Source organism: Zosterops lateralis (genome assembly GCF_965231275.1).
Source record: "Zosterops lateralis genome assembly, chromosome: 11".
NCBI lineage: Eukaryota > Metazoa > Chordata > Aves > Passeriformes > Zosteropidae > Zosterops > Zosterops lateralis.
Genome location: NC_139771.1, coordinates 5,032,025 through 5,055,280, shown reverse-complemented (window position 1 = coordinate 5,055,280; position 23,256 = coordinate 5,032,025). Strand labels below are relative to the sequence as shown.

The 23,256-nt window shown below is 57.4% G+C and overlaps 4 protein-coding genes across 10 annotated transcripts in view; 1 reads left to right on the top strand and 3 right to left on the bottom strand.

Moving 5' to 3' along the window:
* Positions 1 to 17,205, top strand: part of RNF123 (ring finger protein 123) — a 47,511-nt gene extending 30,306 nt beyond the window's left edge. For both annotated transcript variants that reach the window (XM_083869410.1, XM_083869411.1), the window contains exons 32-39: positions 2,548 to 2,687; positions 2,839 to 3,027; positions 4,479 to 4,554; positions 4,724 to 4,808; positions 15,896 to 16,038; positions 16,379 to 16,473; positions 16,572 to 16,657; positions 16,762 to 17,205. In XM_083869410.1, coding sequence (XP_083725536.1) covers positions 2,548 to 2,687; positions 2,839 to 3,027; positions 4,479 to 4,554; positions 4,724 to 4,808; positions 15,896 to 16,038; positions 16,379 to 16,473; positions 16,572 to 16,657; positions 16,762 to 16,861 — 914 coding nt within the window. In that variant the 3' untranslated portion in view covers positions 16,862 to 17,205. The remainder of the gene's footprint in view (positions 1 to 2,547; positions 2,688 to 2,838; positions 3,028 to 4,478; positions 4,555 to 4,723; positions 4,809 to 15,895; positions 16,039 to 16,378; positions 16,474 to 16,571; positions 16,658 to 16,761) is intronic.
* AMIGO3 (adhesion molecule with Ig like domain 3) lies at positions 11,782 to 14,116 on the bottom strand (the record flags this gene model as incomplete). Its single annotated transcript, XM_083869788.1, has 2 exons — positions 11,782 to 12,360; positions 12,443 to 14,116. One exon carries the CDS (start codon positions 14,114 to 14,116, stop codon positions 12,590 to 12,592), a length of 1,527 nt encoding a protein of 508 aa, XP_083725914.1. The 3' UTR covers positions 11,782 to 12,360; positions 12,443 to 12,589.
* Positions 17,206 to 17,295: 90 nt separating the features above from the next.
* On the bottom strand, positions 17,296 to 19,510 carry GMPPB (GDP-mannose pyrophosphorylase B). Its single transcript, XM_083869412.1, has 8 exons — positions 19,362 to 19,510; positions 19,216 to 19,296; positions 19,094 to 19,142; positions 18,384 to 18,685; positions 18,230 to 18,308; positions 18,007 to 18,134; positions 17,642 to 17,824; positions 17,296 to 17,485 (listed from the first exon to the last, which is right to left on the bottom strand). Exons 1-8 carry the CDS (start codon positions 19,488 to 19,490, stop codon positions 17,354 to 17,356), a joined length of 1,083 nt encoding a protein of 360 aa, XP_083725538.1. The 5' UTR covers positions 19,491 to 19,510; the 3' UTR covers positions 17,296 to 17,353.
* A 584-nt stretch (positions 19,511 to 20,094) lies between these two features.
* Positions 20,095 to 23,256, bottom strand: part of IP6K1 (inositol hexakisphosphate kinase 1) — a 37,255-nt gene continuing 34,093 nt past the window's right edge. For all 6 annotated transcript variants that reach the window (XM_083869148.1, XM_083869144.1, XM_083869143.1 and 3 more), the window contains one exon: positions 20,095 to 22,576. In XM_083869148.1, the coding sequence (XP_083725274.1) occupies positions 22,067 to 22,576 (510 nt within the window). In that variant the 3' untranslated portion in view covers positions 20,095 to 22,066. The remainder of the gene's footprint in view (positions 22,577 to 23,256) is intronic.

The window sequence follows — 23,256 nt, the reverse complement described above, 5'->3', positions numbered from 1 at the left end:
TCTGCCAGCACCAGGGAAAGCATTTAAGAACCCAGAATTGCAGAATCACACCACTCATTGAAAAAAGACTGTGAGGAAATAGTCATTGGCTAAAAATCAGGATGAAACAAGTTATTACAAGCATAGGAGCATCCTTCAAAAAATCAAAGCTGCCTTCAAATGAGGTAGACTGGCTGGGGAGTTCATCCTGAGATCTGTCCTGACTTGCAATGTTAGTAAAAGAGGCTTTGGCAACAGACCAGCAGGACAACATGCAGAGTTCTTCCGTGAGGAGAGGTGATCTCTGCCTAGAACTGCTTTGGTACTTGAAGGCTGGTGATCTCTGCCTAGAACTGCTGGTACTTGTCAGCAGTTTTAACAAAAAGCAGTTTTTACATGCTGAAGGGATGCTGGGGAAAAGAAGGTACTAAAAACCCTGCAAAAAGACCTTTCAATTCTGAATGACTGGGAGAGAAAACATGGGTAGAATTCAGCATCACCAAGTGTAGAATGGTGGAGTAAGAGTGTGCTGTGCCCCTTCATCCATCACTGACAGAGGAGACAAGGTGCGCCCCAACACTGACTCCTGGGCTTCTCCACTTGTGCCTCAGGACCAGTTCCTGAGGGTTATCCTCAAACTGGCAACCTATTGTAATGTTTTAGAGAAGAGCAGCTTATACTCAGTCCAAGGAACAAATTACAGAGCAGGAGTTATGAAGAAAGCAAACCAGAACAAAACCAAAACCACATTATGCCTTTGTGCAAATCTGCCATGTGCTTGCAGTTTGGATACTGTGTGTGCTTCTGATTCCACCTCTCCAGAGAAAACCTGGGGGAGGTGTTGGGCTTCAGGGAGGGATGGCAAAAGGGACAAAGATGGGGTAGTTTCAGTGTGAAAAACTGCACTGGCTGGGGTTGATCCCTTTTAAAAGACTGTCATGAAGGTCTGGAATCACGGCTAGCTGGAGGAAGTGACTGGAGAGGAGCATCTTGCTGTCTCTGCCACCAGAAGGAAGGGGTTACAAAGGATAAATATTAACAAATAACCTGAGTAGGAGCCAAGCTCCAATCTGAATTCCTCCAGCTGAACTGTGGAATGTTGCTCTGGGACATGTTTAATGCTAAAGGCTTGCACAGTTTCAGAGGACACTGGGCAAGAAATCCCCAGAAGACCAATAAATATGTAAAAAGGACGTCTGGCTTTGCCAGCCTCTGAGCCACTGTAGCCAAAGGCTGGGGTGGGAGTGGGACATCAAAGACATTTGTTGTGATGAAATCCCTCCCAAAAATGAGCTTTTAGGCAGGATCAAAGCCAGGGCACTGGCCTGCTTCGGGTGATTATGCACTGTGAGATTCAATGAGTGTCCTCCATAATAACAGAAGTTCACTGCACTTGCTAGTGGGTATTCACAGAATAACTTGTCCTGTTCCCATTTCAGATGACGGTCTCCTGTCATCCCTCTCTGCCTTTGCTAATCCCAGCTAGCAATCTGCCTGTAGTTATGCCTTGCTTTTTGATCCGTAGGGATGGGATTGAAGTTGTCCTGTGTTTGCTTTGCCCACGCTGGCCCTTTGAGTAGGCTGCAACCCCAGAGAGCTTCTGCAGTCACAGCACAGCTTGTTCCTCTGGGCATGGCAGTCCTGGTTTAGAAGCTAGAATCCTGGCTGCCAGGGTTTCCACCTGCTATTTCTAATAGCTTCTAGTAGAGGAAAATGTAGTTAGATTGGGGTTTTTCCCTGTAGTCGGTAAATCTGCTCCAGTTTCTCTTTCCAAGCCCTGAGTTTTGGGCTGAACTCCAATACCCTTCCCTTGTAGTGCTGAATGTTTTGTGAGCCTCTTGCTGACAATAGGTCCTTCTGCTGGTGAGAAGCATCTGTCCCATTTGTGCCCCCTTCTTTTCCCTGCCCATCGATGGAGGCTGGTGTCCCACAAAGCCCTGACTGTGCTTCTCAGCTGCTGGGCCTGACCTCATCTGTGGTCTTGATAGTGAGGAAGCCCAGAGATGAGATGCCATGAAACCAAGGGGATGTGTCTGTGCTTGGGCTGAACCTGGCTGGGGAGTGTGGGCAGCTCTGTCTGAGCCGGCTAAGGACAGAACCAGCCTTACCTCCATACAGAAGCCTCTCAGGAGTGGGATTTACTGGATACCTTCCTCCCCAGACACAGGCAGACAAGCACTGCCACGTGAGGCCCGGGTGAGTGTGCTGGCTCTGGGCAGCTGCTGCCACACTGGTGTCAGGAGCTGAGCTGACCATGCTGAGCTGACCATGGGTCTCTGCAGAGCTGAGCAAGAGGGATGCTGAGCTGCAGGGCAGTGCTCCTGTGCATGTGGGCAGCAGTGAGCACGGAGGGCTCTCTCCTGGCTAATTCAGGCTGGCATTGGAAAGAAGTGCTGGGAAGCCCAACAGGCACAATCACTGCTCAGAATAGTCCTTGTGCCAGCTCCCAGTGTCCTGCCATCTCTGCTTACTGTAAGGCACAAGCCAACGTTTCCCAAACTCAGGGCTGGTCTCTCACTTGTGGCTGCCCTGGGAGCAGGCACTGAAGCTGTGTCTGTCTGGTTTCAGAGCCGTGTCCCTCCACCCTGCTGCAGAGGCACATGGCAGACCTGCTCCGCAGTGACCGTGACCTGGCCCCCAGCTTCCTCAACAGTGTCCTGAACCAGCTCAACTGGGCCTTCTCCGAGTTCATTGGCATGATTCAGGAGGTGGGTGTGTGTGCACCAGGGCTGTGGGATGCAGCACTCAATGGGGGCTGTGTCCTGCACACAGAAAGGCTCAAGGCACAGCTCACTGGGCTGGGGGTCACACTCCTTTTGGGGAGGAGCTCCTTTTTAAGCTGTCTGCATTGCTTGGCAGATCCAGCAGGCAGCAGAGCGCCTGGAGAGGAACTTTGTGGACAGCCGCCAGCTGAAGGTGTGTGCCACCTGCTTTGACCTGTCTGTGAGCCTGCTCAGGGTGCTGGAAATGACTGTCACACTGGCACCAGAGATCTTCCTCGACTGGACTCGCCCGTCGTCAGAGCTGCTGCTTCGTAGGCTTGCCCAGGTATCATCCTGTGTGAAGAAGCAGCATCTAGTGGGGCATGAGGACCCCTCTGCCCTCTCTACAGATGTGTCGTGAACTGGGGGCTCCTGTTGCTGTAGTACTTTAGAGCTGCTGCTGCAGAACAAGTGGTGCTCCCTAAAATCTCTGCATATCAACTGCTCCCCTCCTGTGCAACTGCTCTGGTCACAGCTGATTTCTACCTCTACTGGGAGGGAGGGTGACAACTGCATAAATCTTCCTTATGAGAGGGGCCAGTAAATGCTGAATTCTCCTGTGACAAGCAGTGTCATGAAATCTGGACAGAAAGTGTGGTATTTCTGGGTAAGGAGCTGTGTGCTGGTTTCACAGGGCATACAGTCCAGTGTTTGGGCAGGCATCTTGGTCCTTTATCCCTCAGTCCAAGAATATGGTACCAAATATCTCCACTTTCTTGCCACAGTGACTGAGACAGCCCCATTCCAACTTGCAACACCCCTTAGGCTCCAGTAAATTAATTTATTTTCTAAAGCATGAGCAATACTGGAAAGCCCTGAGGGCAGACTGCCCTTTACAAGTTGGATTGTACCTTAGCAGTACCACAATTTTGATACTCAGGGCTCTGAGCAGATGAAACAAAGTAAGAAGTAGCAGGGTCTGGTACCATAATCCTGAGGGAAGTGCTCAGCTGAGTGAGGAGGAAAGTGGGGTGCCCTTATCAGGTGGCTTAGGCAAGCTGGGGAATGTGCAGCAGAGAGGAGGGTGCTGCAGCTTCCTCCTTGCTACCTGGTACTGTTGTGAAGCTGTACCCCACCACTGACCAGGCCCACAGAGGGGTGCAGTGTTGTGCTGTTGTGCATTGGGGCAGCAAGAAGAGGGATGCTGCATTTGAGAGATGGTGCTCAGCTTGCAGCAGTTGTGTCAAGCCTGGAGCAGTCTCTACTCCTCCCACTGGGGGTTTGGGTGAGAGCTAATGGTGGCTAATTAAGTGTTATCACAGCTGATTTCATCTCTGCAGAGCTGGTAGGTCCATCCTGCTGCCAGCTCCAGGCAGGGCAGGACCTGGACTGTGCTTCACCCTGCTGACACTGCTTTTGCCCATGGCTGCCAACTCACCCTTCACAGGCTCTGGCTGTCCTGGGGACTGAAGCTTCTGCTTGCCAGGAGCTTTTATCTGCAGAAGTAGCTTGGCTTCTGCAGGTAGGAATTCAGATTTAGGTGGAAAGGGCTGACATTCAGGTGTCTTGGCCTCAGACTGACTCTTCCATGGGAGGTTTTGGTCTGGTACAAGCACTGTGATGTGGTACCATGTCAGGGCCCAGCTGAGTGTGTGCTGTGAGCCTCCCTCTGTGCCTCACCAGCTCTCAGGCACTGAGTCTGAACTATAAGGACATGCTGCCCCAAAGCTCTTTGGATGCTGCTCACAGGAAGGCCCATCCAGAAAATACAAATCCTCTCTGCTTTTCCCTACACAGCTCTTGAACCAGGTGCTGAACCGTGTGACAGCTGAAAGGAACTTGTTTGACAGAGTGGTCAACCTCCGTCTGCCGGGTGAGTCCGCTTTGTCCCTCTCCATGAAAACATGCTGGGAGTGTGCCCTTGGGAGGGGAGGGATGGCTTGTACTGAAGGTTAGTGCAGAGCTGGATGGGACCAGACCTCAGACCTGCCCCTTCTGCGCACAGTGACAGAAGCTCTTACCTTTCTCTTTTGCTTCCACAGGGCTGGAGAGCGTGGACCATTACCCAATCCTTGTGGCTGTGACAGGGATACTGGTCCGGCTGTTGGTGGACACTGATGTTCAGGGGTGAGTGGCTTTTGCCTTCCAAAGCACAGGGTCTCTGTGTGTGGCACTGCTCTGGTGTTGCAGTGGGGCCATGGGGAGTGTTTGCAGGAGCAACATGGGGTGTGAAGAGTAAAGGGAGGTGAAGCTGATGAATGTGGAGCAGGCAGAAACCAAAGAGCCACATTCCCTGTAGCAGCTGCATTCCAGTGCTACTGCTGGGTGCAAAGCTCCTTCCTGTGGTGGAAAACTCTTGTAAGAGATGGCTGTGATGGAAAACCCTTGTAAGAGGTGGCTGTGAGGTGCTGTACTGACAGTACAGGTGCACCTTCCTCCTTGGGATGGGGTCTGGCACGGTGTGACAGGACAGCTGCTGATTGTGAGTGCTGCATGTGTGGAGCTGTGCTGATGTAGTGACACATCAAAGTGCTGCAGCACACAGTGATGGCTGGAAGGAAGCTCAGTGGAGCTCCTTCACCCTGGACCCCTCTTAGGAAGGCATCAGAATATGTGCAGAGCTGTCTGGCTGCCCAGACATGTGCCACAAAGGTGAGATGAGTCTTCTCCAGGCACTTGGGTGATGCTGATTTTAAGATTAAACAAATCTTGTCTTTATGGTAGCCAGTTATTCAGAGAGGCAGCACTAGGGGAGTGTTGTGGCTGGACAAAGCCACAGCTGACCTGATCATTTATGTGTCTGTGTCTACTTGTACTGATTCCTGCAAATAGACTTATTCAGACACTCTGCTGTCTCCCAGTGTCATTTGCAGGTGTCTTGCCTGGTCACTGTTTGCTGTAGGCTGCTGTAGGAGATGGGGCTCTTCTGTCTGTGCTGTACATCCTTGTTTCATGTTTGGAGAACACGATAGTGTCTGGCTTTGCAGAGAGCAGAGTCCCATCTGGCCGAGTGGCTCAGCCCTGCAGCCAGTCTTTCAGCTTCTTCTCTCAAGGACTCAAAGATGTAAACAAATATATCTAATTATAACCTGCCTCCCATAGCTGCTGCACCAGTCTCACTGCCCCAAGTATGACAGTGCCAAAACCTGGGCACAAGGTCATTGATCAGTGGCCTTTCTGGGCTGTGAACAGAGGTGGATTTTGCTTGCCCTCAGAACCTTCCTCCATGGAAAGGCCAAACATCATGAATTTGATGCCACAACTAGACACTTCTTCTTGAAGGGAAGGGGAGGTGATAAAACAGTTCCCTGCATGCCAGGATGAGAAATCCTTCCCTGCCTGTCTCCCCTTGAACATCTGTCTCAAGTCAGGTCACTTGTCAGGTCAAAATGGGGAAGGGGAAGGTTCTCCCTAAGTTTATCAAACTCCAAAGAGCACTGGGAAGATGGTAGTGGGATATCAGTCATATCTTCTGTAGGCTGCAGGGAGTCCTGGAGAGACAGAAAGCTTCCAGGGTCTGTCCTTTCCCTGAAAAGCCCATTGTGCTTTGGGGGTGTGAATTCCAGGCAGCCAGCGTCACCACCAAGGGACACTGTCCTCTGTGTGCCAACAGCATCCTTCATGCCTTGGGCTGCACCATCATGTACCAGAGACACTGTGCCTGAGGGAACTGGCGAGTCTCTGATGTTCAAGGGCTTTGTAGTCACTTCCCTGAGCACTGGAAAGGAGAAATAAATGCAAAATAGTGGAATGATGTGTAAAAAGCATTGTATCCCTAAGGTGGACCTAACTGAGCAGGAGGAGCAGAAGGTGGAACAGGAGGAAGCCCAGGGAAAAATATCCATAAAGCAAAATTCTTCTGTGTGATTTTGCAAAGCCATGCACTAAACCTGAGGTTTGAGACATCAGTGATCTATAAAAGGCAAACCAATGTTGCAGGGGAGCCACTGAGGTCAATCAAGACAAAAGAACCGAGGCAGGTGGCTTGGAGACCCTCTAGTGCTGCCCGAGCAGAGGGGATGGCAGAGACCAGGCAGAGATCAAAGGCAGAGTGTCATGGGGAAGGGAGAACTGGGTCCCCACACTCTGGGCAGCACTCTGAATTGAGGACTGGGTGTTGCCCCCCAGTTACAGAGCAGTTCTCTGTGCAGCCACACAGAGAAATTGCAAACAGAGATGGGATGGAGAAAACCAAAAAAACTGAGATTTTTCTGCTGCCTTAGTATATTCCTCGATGCCTCAGCCCTGGTTTCATCCTCTGTCTGAGGCACCATCACCACAGGGTGCTGAAACCTGAGAGGTGGAGCTCAGGTAAACAATCACCCAAGACCCAGGGAGATGGTGCATGTCAATGATGGCTGGCCCAGAGCATAGCAATAGGAACCATTTGTCTCCAGGTGCATGAGTAAGAGGAATGGAACTGGAGAATTCAAACCTTCCTGGAGTCTTTACATTCTGAAGTGGGTAAAGTGATTTAAAGGGTCCTGTATGTAATCAGGCTCTTCAGAGCAGACCTATTTATGTGAACTCATCTGTAGACAGCTTTCCTTTTTCCTTTCTCTCTCTCAGTGCAGGAAGCAGGATAGTAGGATGGGCTTTTGTCCTTCCCCAGAAGCACTCTGTCTGGGCAGTGCTGAAAGCTGGTAGAAATCTCTTCCAGGTCTCATTTGGTAACTCCCAGACTGACAGAAATCATTAACAGAGAGATTTTCCAGCCCACATTTGCAGGCAGGAACATCCCTGTGGGAATTAGCAGGGACAGTGTGACCCTGTGAGGAGACTGTGCCCCAGAGAATGAGGACAGGGACAGGGCCTTGAGAGACTTCCTTGGCTTGTATGTGTTTTTTCTGGTTGCCTCTAACCCAGCAAGCAGACACTGTGCCAGGCACTTGGTTGGAAGATGCTGCAAACATCTGGGACATAGGGAATGGGCTCATCTGGTACTGAAGAAATGAAGTCCCATTTATGGAATGAAAACATTGCAGTGGAGAAGTAAGTAAGTAAGTAAGTGTGAGCCAGGGCCCTGCCAAACCATCCAGTCACTTCATCAGGCTTCAGTCAAATGCCTGAGCTGCTCCTTTCCCAACACAGGACGCTCATCCAGGCATTGAGTCCTCTTGCTGTGGACTCCTGGCATCAAACAGAGCCATTAAGCACAAGGAAAGGGAACATTGCCCAGGCCAGGCTGTGGTGAGACAGTTGATCCATCATTTGATGTAGTCCCTGTATGGAGCAGGCTGTGCTTTTGAGAGAGGTGCATTTCCTTGCTGGGTCAGGCAGGATGGGCTGGTGTTGCTCATAGTGAGTGCCCCCTCCCAGCCCTTGGGTTTGGGAGCTGTTGGGCAGCACTGGGGGGTGTCAGAGGCTGGCAGGGCTGAGGGCAGAGATGTGTCCCTTTGCTCCCTCTGCCAGCCTTAGTGACTGAGCAGGGAGGAGAGGAAAGGCAGGATCTGCCAGGCTGAGCCAGGAGCTGGGCTGAATCCATGCCACAGACCCTAGCTGACTTCAGGCACTATCATCCCTCCGTTTGTCTGCTTGCTAAATAATTGAGCAGATTTTCTATTAAGCCTCTTTCAGAGTGAGCTAATGGAGCAGCCTTGGCCAGAGCTGGTGTCAGGATCCTGGCGAGAGTGCGTGGCAGGGAAAGGGGTGAGGCTCAGAGGTGAGGCTGTGGTCCCCTGTGTGTGAGGGCATGCTGTAATTAGGACTGGCTTTGTGGGAAGTGAGTGCCCATCCCAGAGTGGAGATGAGCTGTGTTGTCCATCCTGGGACAGGGCAGGGCCACTGCTTTGCTCCTGGGCTTCCCCCATGCTCCCTCCATCCCCTCAAAGGCAGGGAGGGGATGCTGTCAGGGTGAGGAGAGGATTGGGACACATGCAAGGAGCCAGAAAACCAGTCTGTACAGGACAAGTACTAAAGGGCCTTCAAGGTGCATCCCCCAGGGACTTCTGCATGAAGGATGGAGAAGACTGAAGGAAAAGCACTGTTCTCACTGGGAACATGGTGGTACCAGCCATCAAAGCACAGGACAGGGATCCTGGACCAGAAACAACCATGCTGAACCAGTGGGATGCTGAGCAGGAGCCAGCCTTGCCAGAAGCAACTCCACCGGAAAGATCAGAAGATCCCAGTCCGCAGATTCCTAAACAGCCTGGCCATCCACCTGTGTGTTCATGTGCTGCTGGGCCCCTGGGGACTTGGCTGGACCCATGGGCATGGCAGTTTTCTGCATAGCTCTCATTAGACTTTATAATTACTGACCCCTTAAACACTAATGCTCCCTCAACAGTGGTGGTGAGCAAGCTGTGTGGAAGGAGGGGCAGGAGTTGACATTTCATGGACTACACAGTCTAAAGGAGTCCTTGGTACCTTGCTCTAAAAACCCAGAAAATGGATGGTACTGCAGTTTTGTAGTGTGTAACATCAGGGTGAGCATGAGCCAGAGCACAGAAGACCGATTAGCTCTGGCATAGGTTTCATGGTTAAAACAGGAGTGTGGTCTGTGTTTTTACAAGCTGCCACCTCCAAGTGCTGCATCCTGAGTGATGGGACTGCCAGGACTGGGCTCTCCCAGCCCCTTCGGGCTGTCAGGCACATGCTGGGGGGCAGGAGCAGGCCTTGTGCTGCCAGCACCAGGCTTTGCTGATTGGAGCTCTCTGGAAAACTGAGAGCACTGTAAGGAAAGGATCCACGCCCTGCCGTGTCCATCCTTGGTGACAAGAGGATAGGATGGGACTGGCATTCAGTGCACCCTCGTTGTCCTGGCTGAGGTGTGAAGTGCCAGAGGAGACAGGAGTCAGTGTTGGACACTGGTCCCCAAAGCTAGTCCTTATCCCAAAGCTAGTCCTTACCCCAAAGCCAATCCTTATCCCCACACACGCTGGCACAGGTCCCTGTGTGCCAGGGCCAGTGAGCTTTGTGCTGACCCATTATTTTTTTACCCATTACTTTGCCCTGCAGAGTCAAGGAGCAGGAAGGGAGGTCTGGCAAGGGGCCAGGGGTGTAATGGTGGAGATGGCTGCCAAGAGAGGACAGTATATTCCTTGGGGAACATCCATTAGGTTTCCCAGCTCCTGCCTGTCAGAGAAGCTTTGCTCCTGGCTGTTTTTCCTTGCTGAGATGTTCTGCCTTTCAGGCTGCTTAATGAACTGCTTTGACAGTTCAAACTGCCTCCCAGTGCTCATTGGATCAGCAGTGTGGTCCTTTCTGAGCATCAGGAACATGTGAAAAGCAGCAGCAGGACTTTACTGGGTAAAGGCAGAGGGATCCCTTGAGGGCAGCATGGATGCAAATCTCAGAGCAAGTCCGTGGAGAGCAAGCCTCAGCTTTCCTTCAGGGATAGGAGAATTGCAGCCAGCCTAGAAGAACTCCCCTTCAGGCTGGTGTGTCCCTGGAAAGGCGCCTGGGAGCTTTTCTTATGCTCCCTGAGCTTTCCTCAAGCTTCAGTCATCCTCAGCTGAGCATGCAGGTTTGCAGGAGCACTAATGCCTGGGAAGCTGGTGTTGGCAGTGGGGATGGGGAAAATTTTTGGGGAGAAAGACAAGGATAGTGATAATGTGCGGGTAGTGCCCACTGTAGCAGCTGAGGCCCAGAACAGCCCTTCATCTTTCCTTCTGGAGGAGGATATGGTGCTTGGATATGGCACATACTCTGCCACGGGCTTGGTACTGTCTCAGCAGGTGCAGGCCACACTTGGGTCAGTGCCCTTGTCTGGTTGGGACCTGGTGCAGTCAGCTGGGTCTCTTCTCTTTCCCAAACATTTCCAGCTCAAATTCAAACCTTCCTTCCCATGGAATCCTTTCCTGGGTGCAAAGCCAGAGGTGATGGCAGCACCTCAGCTGCACCCTCAAGGTGTCACTCACCTCTGTGCCCGACGCCTCATCGCCCCCCTGGCAGCCCCCGGTGTGGCCAGCAGGGCACGCTGGGCCCGTCAGGACAGTGCACTAACAGGAGGTGACAGGGCCAGCAGTGGTGGGTTGGGGCAGCCAGGGCTCAGCCCGGCGGGGGCTGTCCTGTCGCTGTGCATCCGTCACCTCCGCCAGCCGCGGGGCACGGGGCTCAGCAAGGGCACTGTCAGCAGCAGTGCTGGGAAGCCGGGCTGTCTCAGGAGAGCTGCTCTCCCAAACACTCACCCCTCCTCAGATGGGGAGTATTGACAGTTTATTTGGGCACAGAGTTTAGTTTTTGCTGGGAAAAAAGTTGCTTGTTTCCTGGCCAGCAAAGTTGAAAGGATGTGTGCTAGTGTGGGTGGTCCCGGTGCCACAGTGTTCTTGCCCTCCCACCAGTCATGGGGCTGCCAGCAGCTCTTGGGACCAGGGCACTCAGCCATGGGAGGGGACTGCAGGTCTCTGAAGGGTCCTGGTCCCCATCATGTCTGGGCTGTGCTCCTGCCCACAGCCCTTGTGCTGCATGTGATGGCCACATGCTCCTGCTCCAGCTGTGGATGGGATACTGGTGACTGGCAGAGGGGTAGGATACCCTTATCCCTCTGTGGAATCAGGCATTTTGGGGGGGCAGAACCACTCCCTGTTTCAGGAAGAGGCAAGGGTGGATGCCAGGCAAGGCCGCGCAGGTGAAATGAGTTGGGGGCTCCATCTGAAGGGTGCACCAGGACCAAGCCAAAGGCAGCGCCAGTCCCATCCCTGGTGGTGCCTTTCCCCTGCATCCAAATCCTGCATTTTCCTTTTGAGGTCTGGATGTACCCTTGTGTCAGTCAATGCTGTTCCTTCCCCAGCTCCCAGGCATCATTTTGGGGACCTGCCCTCCCAAGGACAATCCACTGGATGCATCTCTCTCACCAGCACCAGACCACCAGCACATTTAACCCCCTTGCTGAGGCCACCTGAAGGCCATTTGATGGGAACAGAGGCTGTCAGTCCAGTGCAGATTGCCTGGCTCTGTGTGCTGGGCCTGCAGCAATTTGGGGCTTCCTCAGCCCTCAGCCTCCCACTGCTGTGCCCGTGAGCTGCGCGGTGGCTGCACACTGCTGCAAGGGCAAGGAGACACTCAGCCCAGCGTGAGCTTAAAAAAATAGGCATTTTTATTCCAATGGAACTAGAGAATTACGACCCAGGAGAGGGGAGGATTACTCACATTTATCGATAGGCTGATTAGGTTACTGCCTAAATAGCTGTGCTTGAGCAGCGTGTCCGCCTCAAGGAGAAGCTGCAGAGGAGCGCATGGTGCATCGGAGACCTCAGTGTCCTTGTGGCATGGGGAGCTCTGAACAGTGCGGGCTGGGGCGCTGTGTCTCATCACCTAATCCTGCCTTGATGATATACAGCTTCTCAGGAAGCAAAAGCTTGTAAGGTTTGCTTGGCTGCGTGGCTGGTCAGGCGCTGAGCTCCATCCCTCCTGCGTGGCCACACCTGGGGAGGAGTGTGTACCCCCATTTGTGATGGGGTCAGTCCCCTGCTCCCAGCCATGACGTGCTGATGGTGACCGGCATGTGCTGGGAGAGGACAGTGGCATCACCATTCCTGACGACCCTGGCATGAGCCAGGACAGTGTCCCACTTGTCACAGCTGTTCCATGGCCTGGAGGGTCTGTGGCAGTGGTGTCAGGTTGGGCATCTCATGGCTGAGGACATTGCAAACCTCCAGGCCTGGTGCCACATTAGGAAGGGTGGGTGCCCAAATGAAGGGGGGTTTCTCCAGCATGCTGGGTTCATCAGCGTTACCTGTGTGCAAACAAGGCCATTGCCAGTGGATTATGCAAGGCGCTCTTGCTGGGCCTCAGTGTGCCTGTGGCCCAAAACCCACCTGGAGCCCATGGCTGAAGCAGTTGTGGGTGATGTCAATCACTCCATGGTCAAGCTAGGAACTCAGGATGCCCAACAATCCTGTTCTGGCAGCGATGGAGGAGACCAGCTCTTGGGAGGCCTCAGCTCTGCCCCCAGCTCTGTCCTACTAAGACACAATGGGGGTATCAGAAAAGACAGAGCTGATGGACTCTGAGTCCGACTTGAGCTGCAGGACCTTGGGGTGCTTGGGGTCGGGGAAGTCCTCACCAAGGGCCAGGCGGATCTTGCCATTCTGTGTCTCCCTGATGGGCTCGAGGAAGACAACGTGTTTGTTGGCGCTGGCTTTGCGGTTCGGCCCATCAGTGGCCGGGGGAGTGGTGCTGAGGATGGAGGACTGGGCACTGCACTCCTGCGGGGGGCTGAGCGGGGCTGGCTTCCTGCAGCAGTCCAGGCAGCGGCACGGCGTGAGGTACAAATAGATGATCACCAGCACCAGGCTCACAATGCAGCCCAGCAGGGTCGTGAGGCCAGTGCTGAAGGTCTCCCCAGCCGCCTTGGGGTAGAGGACGGTCATGTTGACCTCACACATCCTGCTGAAGTTGTTGGGGCTGTTCATGGCCAAGCCTACGTAGACCCCTGAGAGCCAGGGTTTGGCTACAGCGATCCTCAGGCTGCCGTTGTGATAGACCTCCAGGGAGCGATTGCTGTTCCCTGGGTGTTTGATGGGCTCATGGTGAGGGGTGATCCACATGTAGGTGGTGGTTGTGTGTGGCAGGCTGGTGTTACTGGTGTTACAGGTGAGCAGGATGGGCTGGCCTACCATCACCTCCAAGTGCGAGAGGTGCGCGTCTTCGGTGCTCGCCGAGCAGTTCGCAAACATGTGGCTGTGTTTGAGGAATTTGATCAGGGACCGGGGCACGTTGTCAGATACCTTGCAGGTGTGCTCCTCAGAGAAATCTTTCACGGAGCTGAAACCTCGCTGATTCCAGTGCTGAAGCATCAGGTAGAGCGGGCAGCTGCACCTGATGGGGTTGTTGTGCAGGTACAAGCCATTGCCGATGTTTTCGGGCAGAGCTGCCAGCACCTCCACGGGGATGCTGCTCAGGTTGTTGGAGGAGAGGTCCAGCGTGCGGAGGTTGTAGATTCCCAGCCCCTGCACTGCGTGGAAAGGGAAGGCAGTCAGGTTGTTCCAGCTCAGGTAGACTTTCCGCAGATCACTCAGCTTGGCAAAGGCATTTTCATCCACCTGCGTGATGCGGTTGTTGTAGAGCAGCAGCTCCTCCAGGCTCACCAGCGCCTCGAAGTAGTGCCTCTTCACGGCTTGCAGGTGGTTGGAGGACATGTCCAGGTGCCGCAGGAAGGAGGCGTTGTGGAAAGCCCGCGGAGAGAGGTCCCAAATCTGGTTGTGGTTGATGTGTAGGGCCTCGAGGTGCGGGAGGTCGGCCAGCCAGCGGTCGTGGAGCTGGGTGAGGGCATTGTGGCTGAGGTCCAGCGTGGTGGTGGTGGGCGGCAGTGCCTGGGGCACCCGCTGCAGCATCTGCCGGCTGCAGCTCAGCAGGTCGGAGGTGCAGATGCAGCCGGTGGGGCAGCGGTGGGGCTGCGGGGAGGTTCGGGGGGCGCACAGCTGGAGCAACAGCAGGAACAGCTTTGCCACCCGCGGCCAGACCGGGTCCGCGGTCACCGGCGAGGACATTGTGGCGGGCAGGAGCCTTTTGTACAGCCCGGCGGCACAGCCAGGCTCGATGAGACGCGAGAAAAAACCTGCCGCCGTCTCTCGTCTCTCCCCCAGCGCTGGCTTGGCTCTACCAGGCATCCACAGACGCCCTTTTGCACCCCGGAAAAGAGGATCTCGATTCCGGCCGTGGGGCTTGAAAAGATCTAAAGGGCGGCATCGCCCTGCCCAGCTCTGCCGCGACTCACCCGAGGTCGCCTCGTACCTGTGCTCCGGCCGGCCGAGAGCTGCCGGGGGTCGGCTGGGCGCCGGCGATCAGCATCGGGGGGCTGAGGCGCTCGGGCGCTCCGGGGCTGTGTGAAGGGCCGGGCGGGCGCCTCGCTGCCTCCTGGAGCTGCTCATCCCTCGAGTGCGAAGTTTCTCAGGGCTCAGCGCCGCCGGGGCACATCCGCACGCCGCGACCTCCGGGGAGCCTCGTCCGGCTTCCTCCCGGGCAGCATCTCCGAGAGGCGGGCGCGCTCCGGAGCGCGGTCCCGCTCCTGCCCCTATTTACGCGCGGGCGGTGCGCGGCGAGGGGGCCGGGCGGGATCCCATTGGCCCCGGCGCGGGGAGTGGTGGCCGCGACGGTGGCCCTGTCCCTGTCCCCGTCCCTGGGCCTCGCTGCGAGTGGGCAGAGCGATGCGCAGCACTGACCGTGCGTGGTCGCTCGTCCCCAGGGGAGCTCAGGAACACTTCGGCCGTACCGGTGTGCAGCCGCCGGAGAGCCGCGACCGGCTGTGATCCATAAAGCAGCTGCTCCGCCACTGCCCAGCCTCTGGCAGAATGCTGGAATAAACCCGTCACCTCTGGGAGCCCCTCGTGTTGCATCCTGCACCCAGGCAGGGAGTGGGGATGGCGCTCACCCCCCGGTTCTGCTTTTCTCCCAGCCGTGGTCCTTCCTGCTGCCCCAATCCTCAGCACCCCAGGAGCTGGGGACCCCCCAGCATTCCCGGCCCCGGGGTGAGCAGAGGGGCTGAGCCCAGTGGGGTCCCCACGGCAGAGGGGGTGCTGCGGGCTGCTGGCGGGGAAGGAGTGGCCATAGGGTGAAGGACGCGCAGGAATGTCATTATCCAGAGCTCAGGTGGTTTAGTGGGAAGAGGAGAGCTGGGGAATTGGTTTCCATTAGGGCAGCAAAAAGCTAATTTGGCGGCTGCTGCGAGTCAAGAGGCTGTTAACTCCCTGTGCCCCGGCTAAGCCTGTGCTGACTGACTGCTGGGCCTGCTCTGCTTGCCCTGGGCCAGCCACGGAGCCTGCTCTGCTCCTTGCCAGGGGCTGTTACCAGGCCATGGCACTGGTGCCTGAGGGAGACACTCATTAAGGTAACCTTCATCCATCCTGCCTGTGCCCAGTGAAGCCAGCAAGGGCCACGACTTCTCCCTCCTGCCTTTTGGGGGACCTGCTTACCCTGAGTGCACCCTGAGCTGTCCTGTTGGTGCAGGAGGGCCCCAGCCCCTGGCATGAGGCTCTGCAGAGCATCTCCCGTGAGGTGCTGTGACCAGGGGCAGCCCTGGATGCTTCAGCTGCCCTGCAGCAACCCAGGCTCAGGCACTGGCCCAAGGGCTGCAGCCTCAGCAAGTGCTGAATCGCTGCATCGATCCCCAGAGCCTGTGAGTCGGGGTGGCAGAGGAGGAGGAGGAGGATGACTGCTGCTCTTTGGCTGCATTTGAGAATGTTCCCCTGGAGGGGGGGGGCACTAGCTGGGCACGCTGGTGTGGGAGCACAGGGCGGGCTGTCTGTGGTCTGAGGTGTGTCCCTTGGCAGGACGGAGCGCGCGACTGCGGTGCTGCTGGCGGATCCCTGCTTCCAGCTGCGCTCCATCCAGTACCTGCTGGGCCACGCTGAGCCCTCGGCCCTGGCAGCAGCTCCCCCGGCCACGGACAAGCGCCACTTCTCCCTGCACACCTGTAAGTGTTGGCACTGCCCTGGGAGCTATGCTCACCACCCACCCACCCACCCACAGCTGGGGAGGGAGGAATGGGTTGGACGGTGTCTGTGTCCCCTGCAAGGTCCCAGCCCTTTCAGTCCTGGGGACAGGTGTCTATGCCCTCCAACACCCCAGCAGTAGCAGTTTGGATGGGCATGTATCCATCCAATGCCAGCCAGTAGTTCTGCCCTTCTCAGTGCCCAGTGTTTCCTGTCCTGGCTGCTCCCCAAGGGCAGCTGCAGCCCCTGTGCATCACTCAGCAGCCTCAGGACAGCCTGAGAGTCCCATCCACCCCACACACGCCCAGTTTGCCCCCTCAGACACAGAGTACATCAGTACTGAGGAGCTGGCAAAGGTGGAAAAGATGCTGAACCATCTGAGTGAGGAGTTCAAGCAGGCAGCTGCTACCACATTGGTGAGTCTCCCCCTGCCCCAGCCCTGTCCCAGTCCTTGACAGCAGGCCTGGGACATGGGATTTGGATGCCACTGCTAACTGCCTGGTGACCCCCACAGCCCACCAGCGAGGAAGACCTGTGCCCCATCTGCTACGCACACCCCATCTCAGCCATCTTCAGGCCCTGCTCCCACAAGTCATGCAAGTGAGTAGCTCCCATGTCTGACCTTGACCAGGATGACTGCCAACCCCTGGCCCTGCCCTGTGCCGTGTGGGTGGGGGCTGATGCTCTTTCCTCCTCTGTCCCAGAGCCTGCATCAACCAGCACCTGATGAACAACAAGGACTGCTTCTTCTGTAAGGCCACCATCACAGGGGTGGACGACTTCACCAAGCCAGCCAGTTCATAAAGCCCAGCCCCACACCACGGGCTCCCCCAGCTGAGCAGGGCAGCCCCCCTGCCTCATGCTGGCTTCTCCCCAAACGCTTGCCCTGCTCAGGTCTGTGGGACCCTCGCCCAGAGGGTCAGGACCCAGCACGGGGCAGCAGCATGGGGCGAGAGGGCTGCAGGGTGGGAGAGGCCAGTGCCCAGCAGCCCCATCGGCCATTCTCAGGGAGGGGAGCCCAAGGCCTCGGCTCTGCGGCAGCGCTGGGAACACATGGCAGCCCCAGGGCCAGGGCAGGGGGGCCGAGCTGGGCGTTCGGGCTGTTAACTTGCCCCTGGCTGAGGGCTGACTTCATGAAAAGCAGCATTAAATTATTCTTCCTTATGTGGTGCCCTGAAAGATGGGAAGGGGAAGCCCCCTGGTGTTGGGGCCACACTCAGGTGATGCTTAACAGTAAATGGAAATATAAATATTTAATCCAAGGAGAGCTGGGAGCAAAGGGCTTGCTGGGGGCTGCTACATGATGATGCGCGGCTCTGGCACGGACTCGGCGATGGATTTGTGTGGCAGCACGTTGGCCCCGTTGAGGTAGAGCTCGTCGTTGACAATGACATCCTCGCCCAGCACAGTCACGTTCTCCATGCGCACCTGCCCCAGAGAGGCCCTGTCACACCCCTGGGCTCGGGGCCAGTGCCAGGCACCTGCTCCTGCCTGCAGGGACCACATCCCAGCAGCTGCAGCCCGAGGAGGTGGGAGGGCAAGAGCTGAATCCTGATGCCCTGCAGGGGCACCCTATGTCCTCACCCACTGCCCCACGGAGCAGCTCCAGCCCACGATGCAGGACTCCAGCCAGGAATGGGAGCGGATACGGGCCCCTTCTAGCACAGTGCAGCGTTTGATGCGCACCCCATCCTCCACCACCACGCCGGCCCCAATTGTCACGTTGGGGCCAATGACACAGTTTGCCCCGATCTTGGCACTGGGGTCCTGGAAGGAAGAGGGCCTGTGCCAGGGTTGGGAGGGCAGACAGCTCTTGGCACAGCCCATCCTGCTTGGCCAGCCAGGAAAGAGGAAGGGCACAGCTTGAGGATGGCAGTGAGGACAGCGGCAGGACAATGCAGAGAGCTCATGACGTGCCCAGGGCTGGTGTGCTGGGGGCTGGCACTTACCACCAGCACATTCCCTACAACACCAGGCCCCGAGTGCAGCTTCTCGGGGTGCTGGGCCCGCAGCGCCTGCAGGTACATGCACATGCCCGTAAGGAAGTCCTTTGGCTGCCCAATGTCCATCCAGAAGCCTGTGGGGACAGAGCCACGGTGACAGCCCCCAGCGTGAGGGTGGCAGTGCAGGCAAGACCCCCCGATGCTGCCTGCACTATGCACAGGGCCTTACCCTGTAGCTCCATGGCATAGAGCTGCCCATCCTGTGCCATGGCTGGGAAGATCTCCTTCTCGATGGAGGTGGGGCGCAGCTGCGAGAACAGGGCACAGGCTGAGCAGAGGGCACAGCCCCTCAGGCTGGCTCAGCCTGGCACCCCGGCTCATACCTGGATGCGTTGCAAGATGCCAGGGCTAAATATGTAGAGCCCAGCGTTGATCTTGTTGGACACAAAGACGCGCGGCTTCTCCACGAAGCGGCAGATGCGGCCGGTGTCGGCCTCGCACACCACCACGCCGTACTTGGCCGGCTCCTCCACGCGGGTCACCACCAGCGAGCCCTCTCCGCCGTGCTGTCGGTGGAAACGGGCCAGCGCCGCGAAGGGGAACTCGCAGATCACGTCGCTGTTGAGGACAAAGAAGGGCTCCCCGTCCTCGGACAGCAGGTCCCGCGCCAGCGCCAGCGGCCCCGCTGCGCGGCCGTGAGTGACGCCGCAGGGACGTGGTGAGCCCAGCACCCGGGTCCTGCTGGCCCCACCTCGGCCCGTCCCAGCATCCCGCCCAAGTCCCCGGTCCCTCTGGATCTACGCTCGGCCCGCCGCACCTGGTCCTGCCTATGTCCATCCTGGCACACCCCTCCGGTTCCCGTGCTCCTCCTGGCCCTGCCCATCCATAGCCATGCTGCTGCCCGCGGTGTCCCACTCCCGGTGTTCCCCAGTCCCACCCATCCATATCCACCCGAATGCCAACGGTGCCCCCTGCCCAGCGCCCCCAGCCGTGCCGTATCCATTCTGGTGTCGCCATCCACGCTGCTGTCCCTGGACTTCCTCCATCCCGCCTGTGCCCGCCCTCCAGCCCCAAACCCCTGCCCGAATCCTACCTGTGCCCAGCGGCTCCTTCTCGTGGGACATGGAGATGCGGATGCCGAGCTGCGGGAACAGGGTGAGCGGCGGGACAGGCCGGGTGACGGGGAAAGGCGGGGGAAGGCGGAAGGGCCCTTACCCGTTGTTCCTGCTCCCGCATGGCGGCCTCCAGCGCGTCCGACATGTAGCTCACCGCCAGCACCACATGGCTGACACCCGCCTGCGGGAGCGCGGGTCAGCCGGCGGCGGGGCGGCCCCCGCGCCCCCCGCGCCCCGCGCCCCCACCTGCCGCAGAGCCTCCAGCTGGTGGAGCAGCACCGCCTTGTTGCAGAACTCCACCAGCGGCTTCGGCCGGCTCAGGGTCAGCGGCCGCAGCCGCGTCCCGAAGCCGCCAACCAGGATCAGCGCCCGCATCCCGCGCGTCCCGCGTCTCACGCCAGCGGCCGCACCGACACGTCAGCGCCGGGCGCGTCACCGGGCGCGGCCCCGCCCCGGGCCCTGCCTCCCGCCCCCGACACACCGCCCGCCCTCATCCTACCACCCGCCCTCGACACACCGCCCGCCCCCGCCCCGCCGCCCGGGCCCTGCCGCCCGCCCCCGACACAGCGCCCGCCCCCGCCCCGCCGCCCGGGCCCTGCCTCCCGCCGGCTGCTGCCGCCCGCCCCCGACACACCGCCTGCCCTCGTCCTACCGCCCGCCCTCATCCTACCGGCCCGCCCCGACACAGCGCCTGCCCGGCTCCTACCGGCCGCCCGTACCTCAGTGCCCGCCCCGCACACTCCTCCGCCCAGCCAGGCCTTAAGGCCCGCCCGGGTCCCATCGCCGTAGAGCTGGGTCGTTGCTGCAGCCACCGCACCCTCCCCGGGGCCGGGGCTCCTGCGGGACGCAGCAGCGACGGGGCGACCCCAGTGAGCCGAGAGCAGCGGCCACAGGCGCAGCGGGCGGGGAGGTTCACCCGAGCCCCCTAACCCCGGCCGCAAGGCTCAGACGGTGCGAGAGGCAGGCACGGCACACCACGGACAAAAACAGATCCTTTAATGGTTTTTGGTTCTTTGTGAAGCACAAACAGGGTGGTTATTCATGTAAAAACAAACGGGGCCAAGGCTATGTACAAGCTGTGGAGTCCCACCGCGGGAGTCTGAAGGGGGGAGGCGGCTCCCACTGAGCACCGGCAGCGTGGCCCGTCCATCACGGCCCAGTGAGGTGGGGAAGGGCGAGAATGAGCGCGGGGGGACAGCAAGGGGCTCTCCCGGAGGTGCGGCCTGACCCGCCCGAGAACAGCCCACGGGGACAAGGACATGCAGAGGTGGGCGGCGATGGGCCACGCTGGGGCAGAGCCAGGGAATAATATGGCTGCTGAGGGTATCTACAGCCCAGCACTCACCCAGCCTCACTCCCTCCTGCAAACCTGCTCCCTGAAAATCCTGCGAGTCCTGGCAAGGCAGGACCCGCAGCAGCAACGAAGTAACCCAGTGCAGGGCAGCGTGCCATGTGTAAAGGTCCTTGCCCAGACAGTGGGAGGGGAGCAGGGGCTTGGGCAAGCTTTGCGGAGCTGGGACAGGCAGAGACAATGGGCAGCTCTCCTGTCCCCTTCCACCCCAGTGCCACAGACTGTGCCTGCTGTGGCACACATGGAGTCAGCACACATGCGACATGCGAGTATTCCCCAAACAAGCTTTCCTGAAGTAATTCAAAAAACCCGCAACCCTGGCCTTGTGGAGACCCAGGGTAATGGTAGCATCATGAACAAGTCAGTGAGAGCGGGAGGGAGCAGCCAGGGCCCTAGCACAGGAACAGGAGCTGAGGTGGAGCAGGGTTCAGTCCGGTACCACCAGGCCACAGTATCAAACGTTAATTCCTCATCAAAGGAGGCGGGGGGACATTTATTTCGGGAGACACTGACTCCGTGAAGCAAAGCTGAACAGTCAGGCAGTGATACTCAACAGTCAAGACAGTGGCACTCACTGCTCAGCTAGGTCACCCCTCACCTGGCCCCTGGAGACCCTCAGGGAGGAGATGGGGATCAGCCCTAAGCCTCAGCCTCCCCTTTCACCACCCCCAGACCTGCTGGAAGAGCAGGGCCTGGGGGCAGAGGGTCCCCAGGGAAGAGGGCAGCTTTGTGCTGGAGGGACATAACTCTGTACTTTACAAGAGGGGAAGGGTTGAAATGGTCCGAAATGCCCCGCTGCACAGCTGGGGTCATGTTAACTGCTACAGATACTATTGCTAGCCCACGAGCTGAGTGCTTGCAAGTCAGTGGTCCAGGGCAGTCACTCCTGCAGAGCCCTGGGCCTGCCCATGCCATGGCATCAGGGGGTGAGCAGACCCCAGGCTTGAGCACAGCTCCATGTGCATGGCATTCCCTCTCCAGGCCATAGCTCTGCAAGAGATTGCATCTGGTCATTTCACTTCCGTGTTTGGGGTGGCTACTCACAGTGCCCAAACAGCAGAAAAAGGCAGCATCAAAAGCAAAGCCCCACTGGCAAAACCCAGGGCAGAGCTAGCGACCAAACACAGGGACTGGCACCTGACTTCTCACTGGTGGCCCCACAGATGCTGCCAAACCGTCAGGTGAGTGCCCTTTCCAAGTAACTCAGAGAAATTCAAAGGGGAAGCTCCTGAGGCAGGAGGCTTCTCACACCAGAGCTCCAGCCTCATCAAGAGCCCTGGGCTCTCCTGCTTTCTCTTCCCTAAGTCCAGGTCCTCCCTCCAGAACATACATGATGAGAAAATAACTGGGACACCTGACACCCAGCAGGCATCTACAGAGCCTCCTCCAGAAGGCAGAGCAAGTGCAGTCAGAACTATCTGGTTTAGCACAAGGAGTTCTTCCATCCTGCCTCACCTCAGCTCTTCTATCCAAGTACATTTAAAAAACAAGGGAGCGATACAGTTGTTTAAAACCAAATTTGTCTGTGTTTTTCCTGTGGTAATGGGTGGTCTCGTCTGCTCCTGCCACCAGGACAAGAATAAGAGGCCACAGCCCAGGGCTACTGGTTTTCCTCACGCATCTGTTCCATGATGTTGATGAGGCTTTCCAGGCCGAACACGTAGCCCATGTCGGGTCCGTCGTGCACAGTGGGGTCATCGCGGAACCCTTTGAAGGTGCTGTGTGCAAAGTCAATCATGCGCACGTCCACCTTGGGCGGGCCCGAGGAGCCGGGCTCCGAGCCGCTGCCGTCCTGGAGGCTCTCGGGGGCAGAGCCGTCCGCCCGCTTCAGGCGCGCCTCTGGCCGGCGCTCCGCCAGCGGCCCCGCCCGGCTGTCCTGCCCGTCGTAGATGATGAGGAGGGAGCTGGAGTAGAAGCGGTAGGAGGCCTGTCTCTCCAAAACCGCCTTCAGGCTGCGCAGCTTGGCGAGGACAGGCTCAAAGAGGTCCTTGCGCAGCTCGATGCCGTTGTGGAGATACTGGTAGAGGGCATTGCGGAAGCCTTCGATGGAAAGGCCACGCCCATAGTATTTGTTCCTGCATAAGTAATGCCCTGTGTCCAGCTGATAGACCTGGAACACCAAAGGAAATGCACATCAAGTGGGAGCAACAGGCTAAGGCCACGCAGAGAGCCCTGAGCTATCCTGCACTGACAGGGCAGGGAGAACTCATCCTATCCCCATTATGATTGAGTGGGAGCAGGACACAGCTCTGCCCGTTCCCTGAATCGCAAAGCAGCTCATGGGTGCAGCCCAGGGGCACACTCAGGATGCCTGAGCACTAGTCCCCTTCTTCCAGATACCCAAATGGGGCTCATCAGTCCCAGTGCCCCAAAAGGCATGACACAACTGACCCCAGAGTTAAAAAGCCAAGTCTTACAGCAACTCAGACAATCCTCTGGCAGCAGGAGCTGCCGACATCTATTGCCATTATGTGGCAAGTGATTAATGAGGAGCCCTCATTACTTCAGAGTCTGTGGGCAGAGATCTGGGTTAAAGATCTGGTTCCTTCGGCAGGTAGGGAAAGGAGCGACTATTGCACAGCAGCAAACTCTTGTGGACAGGGCCCAGGCAGAGCAGAGCAACTTTCCAACAATCGGTGCAATACAGAAGGAAATGTCAGACACCTCCACCCACAGGCACTGTGATTCTGGCTGAACATTAAGCCACAAAATAAATTTTATTAGAAATTTCCCTAATTGTCTGTGAACAAAAGAGCTCTGGACAAAGCAGGCCATCTCAGGAGAAGCAGG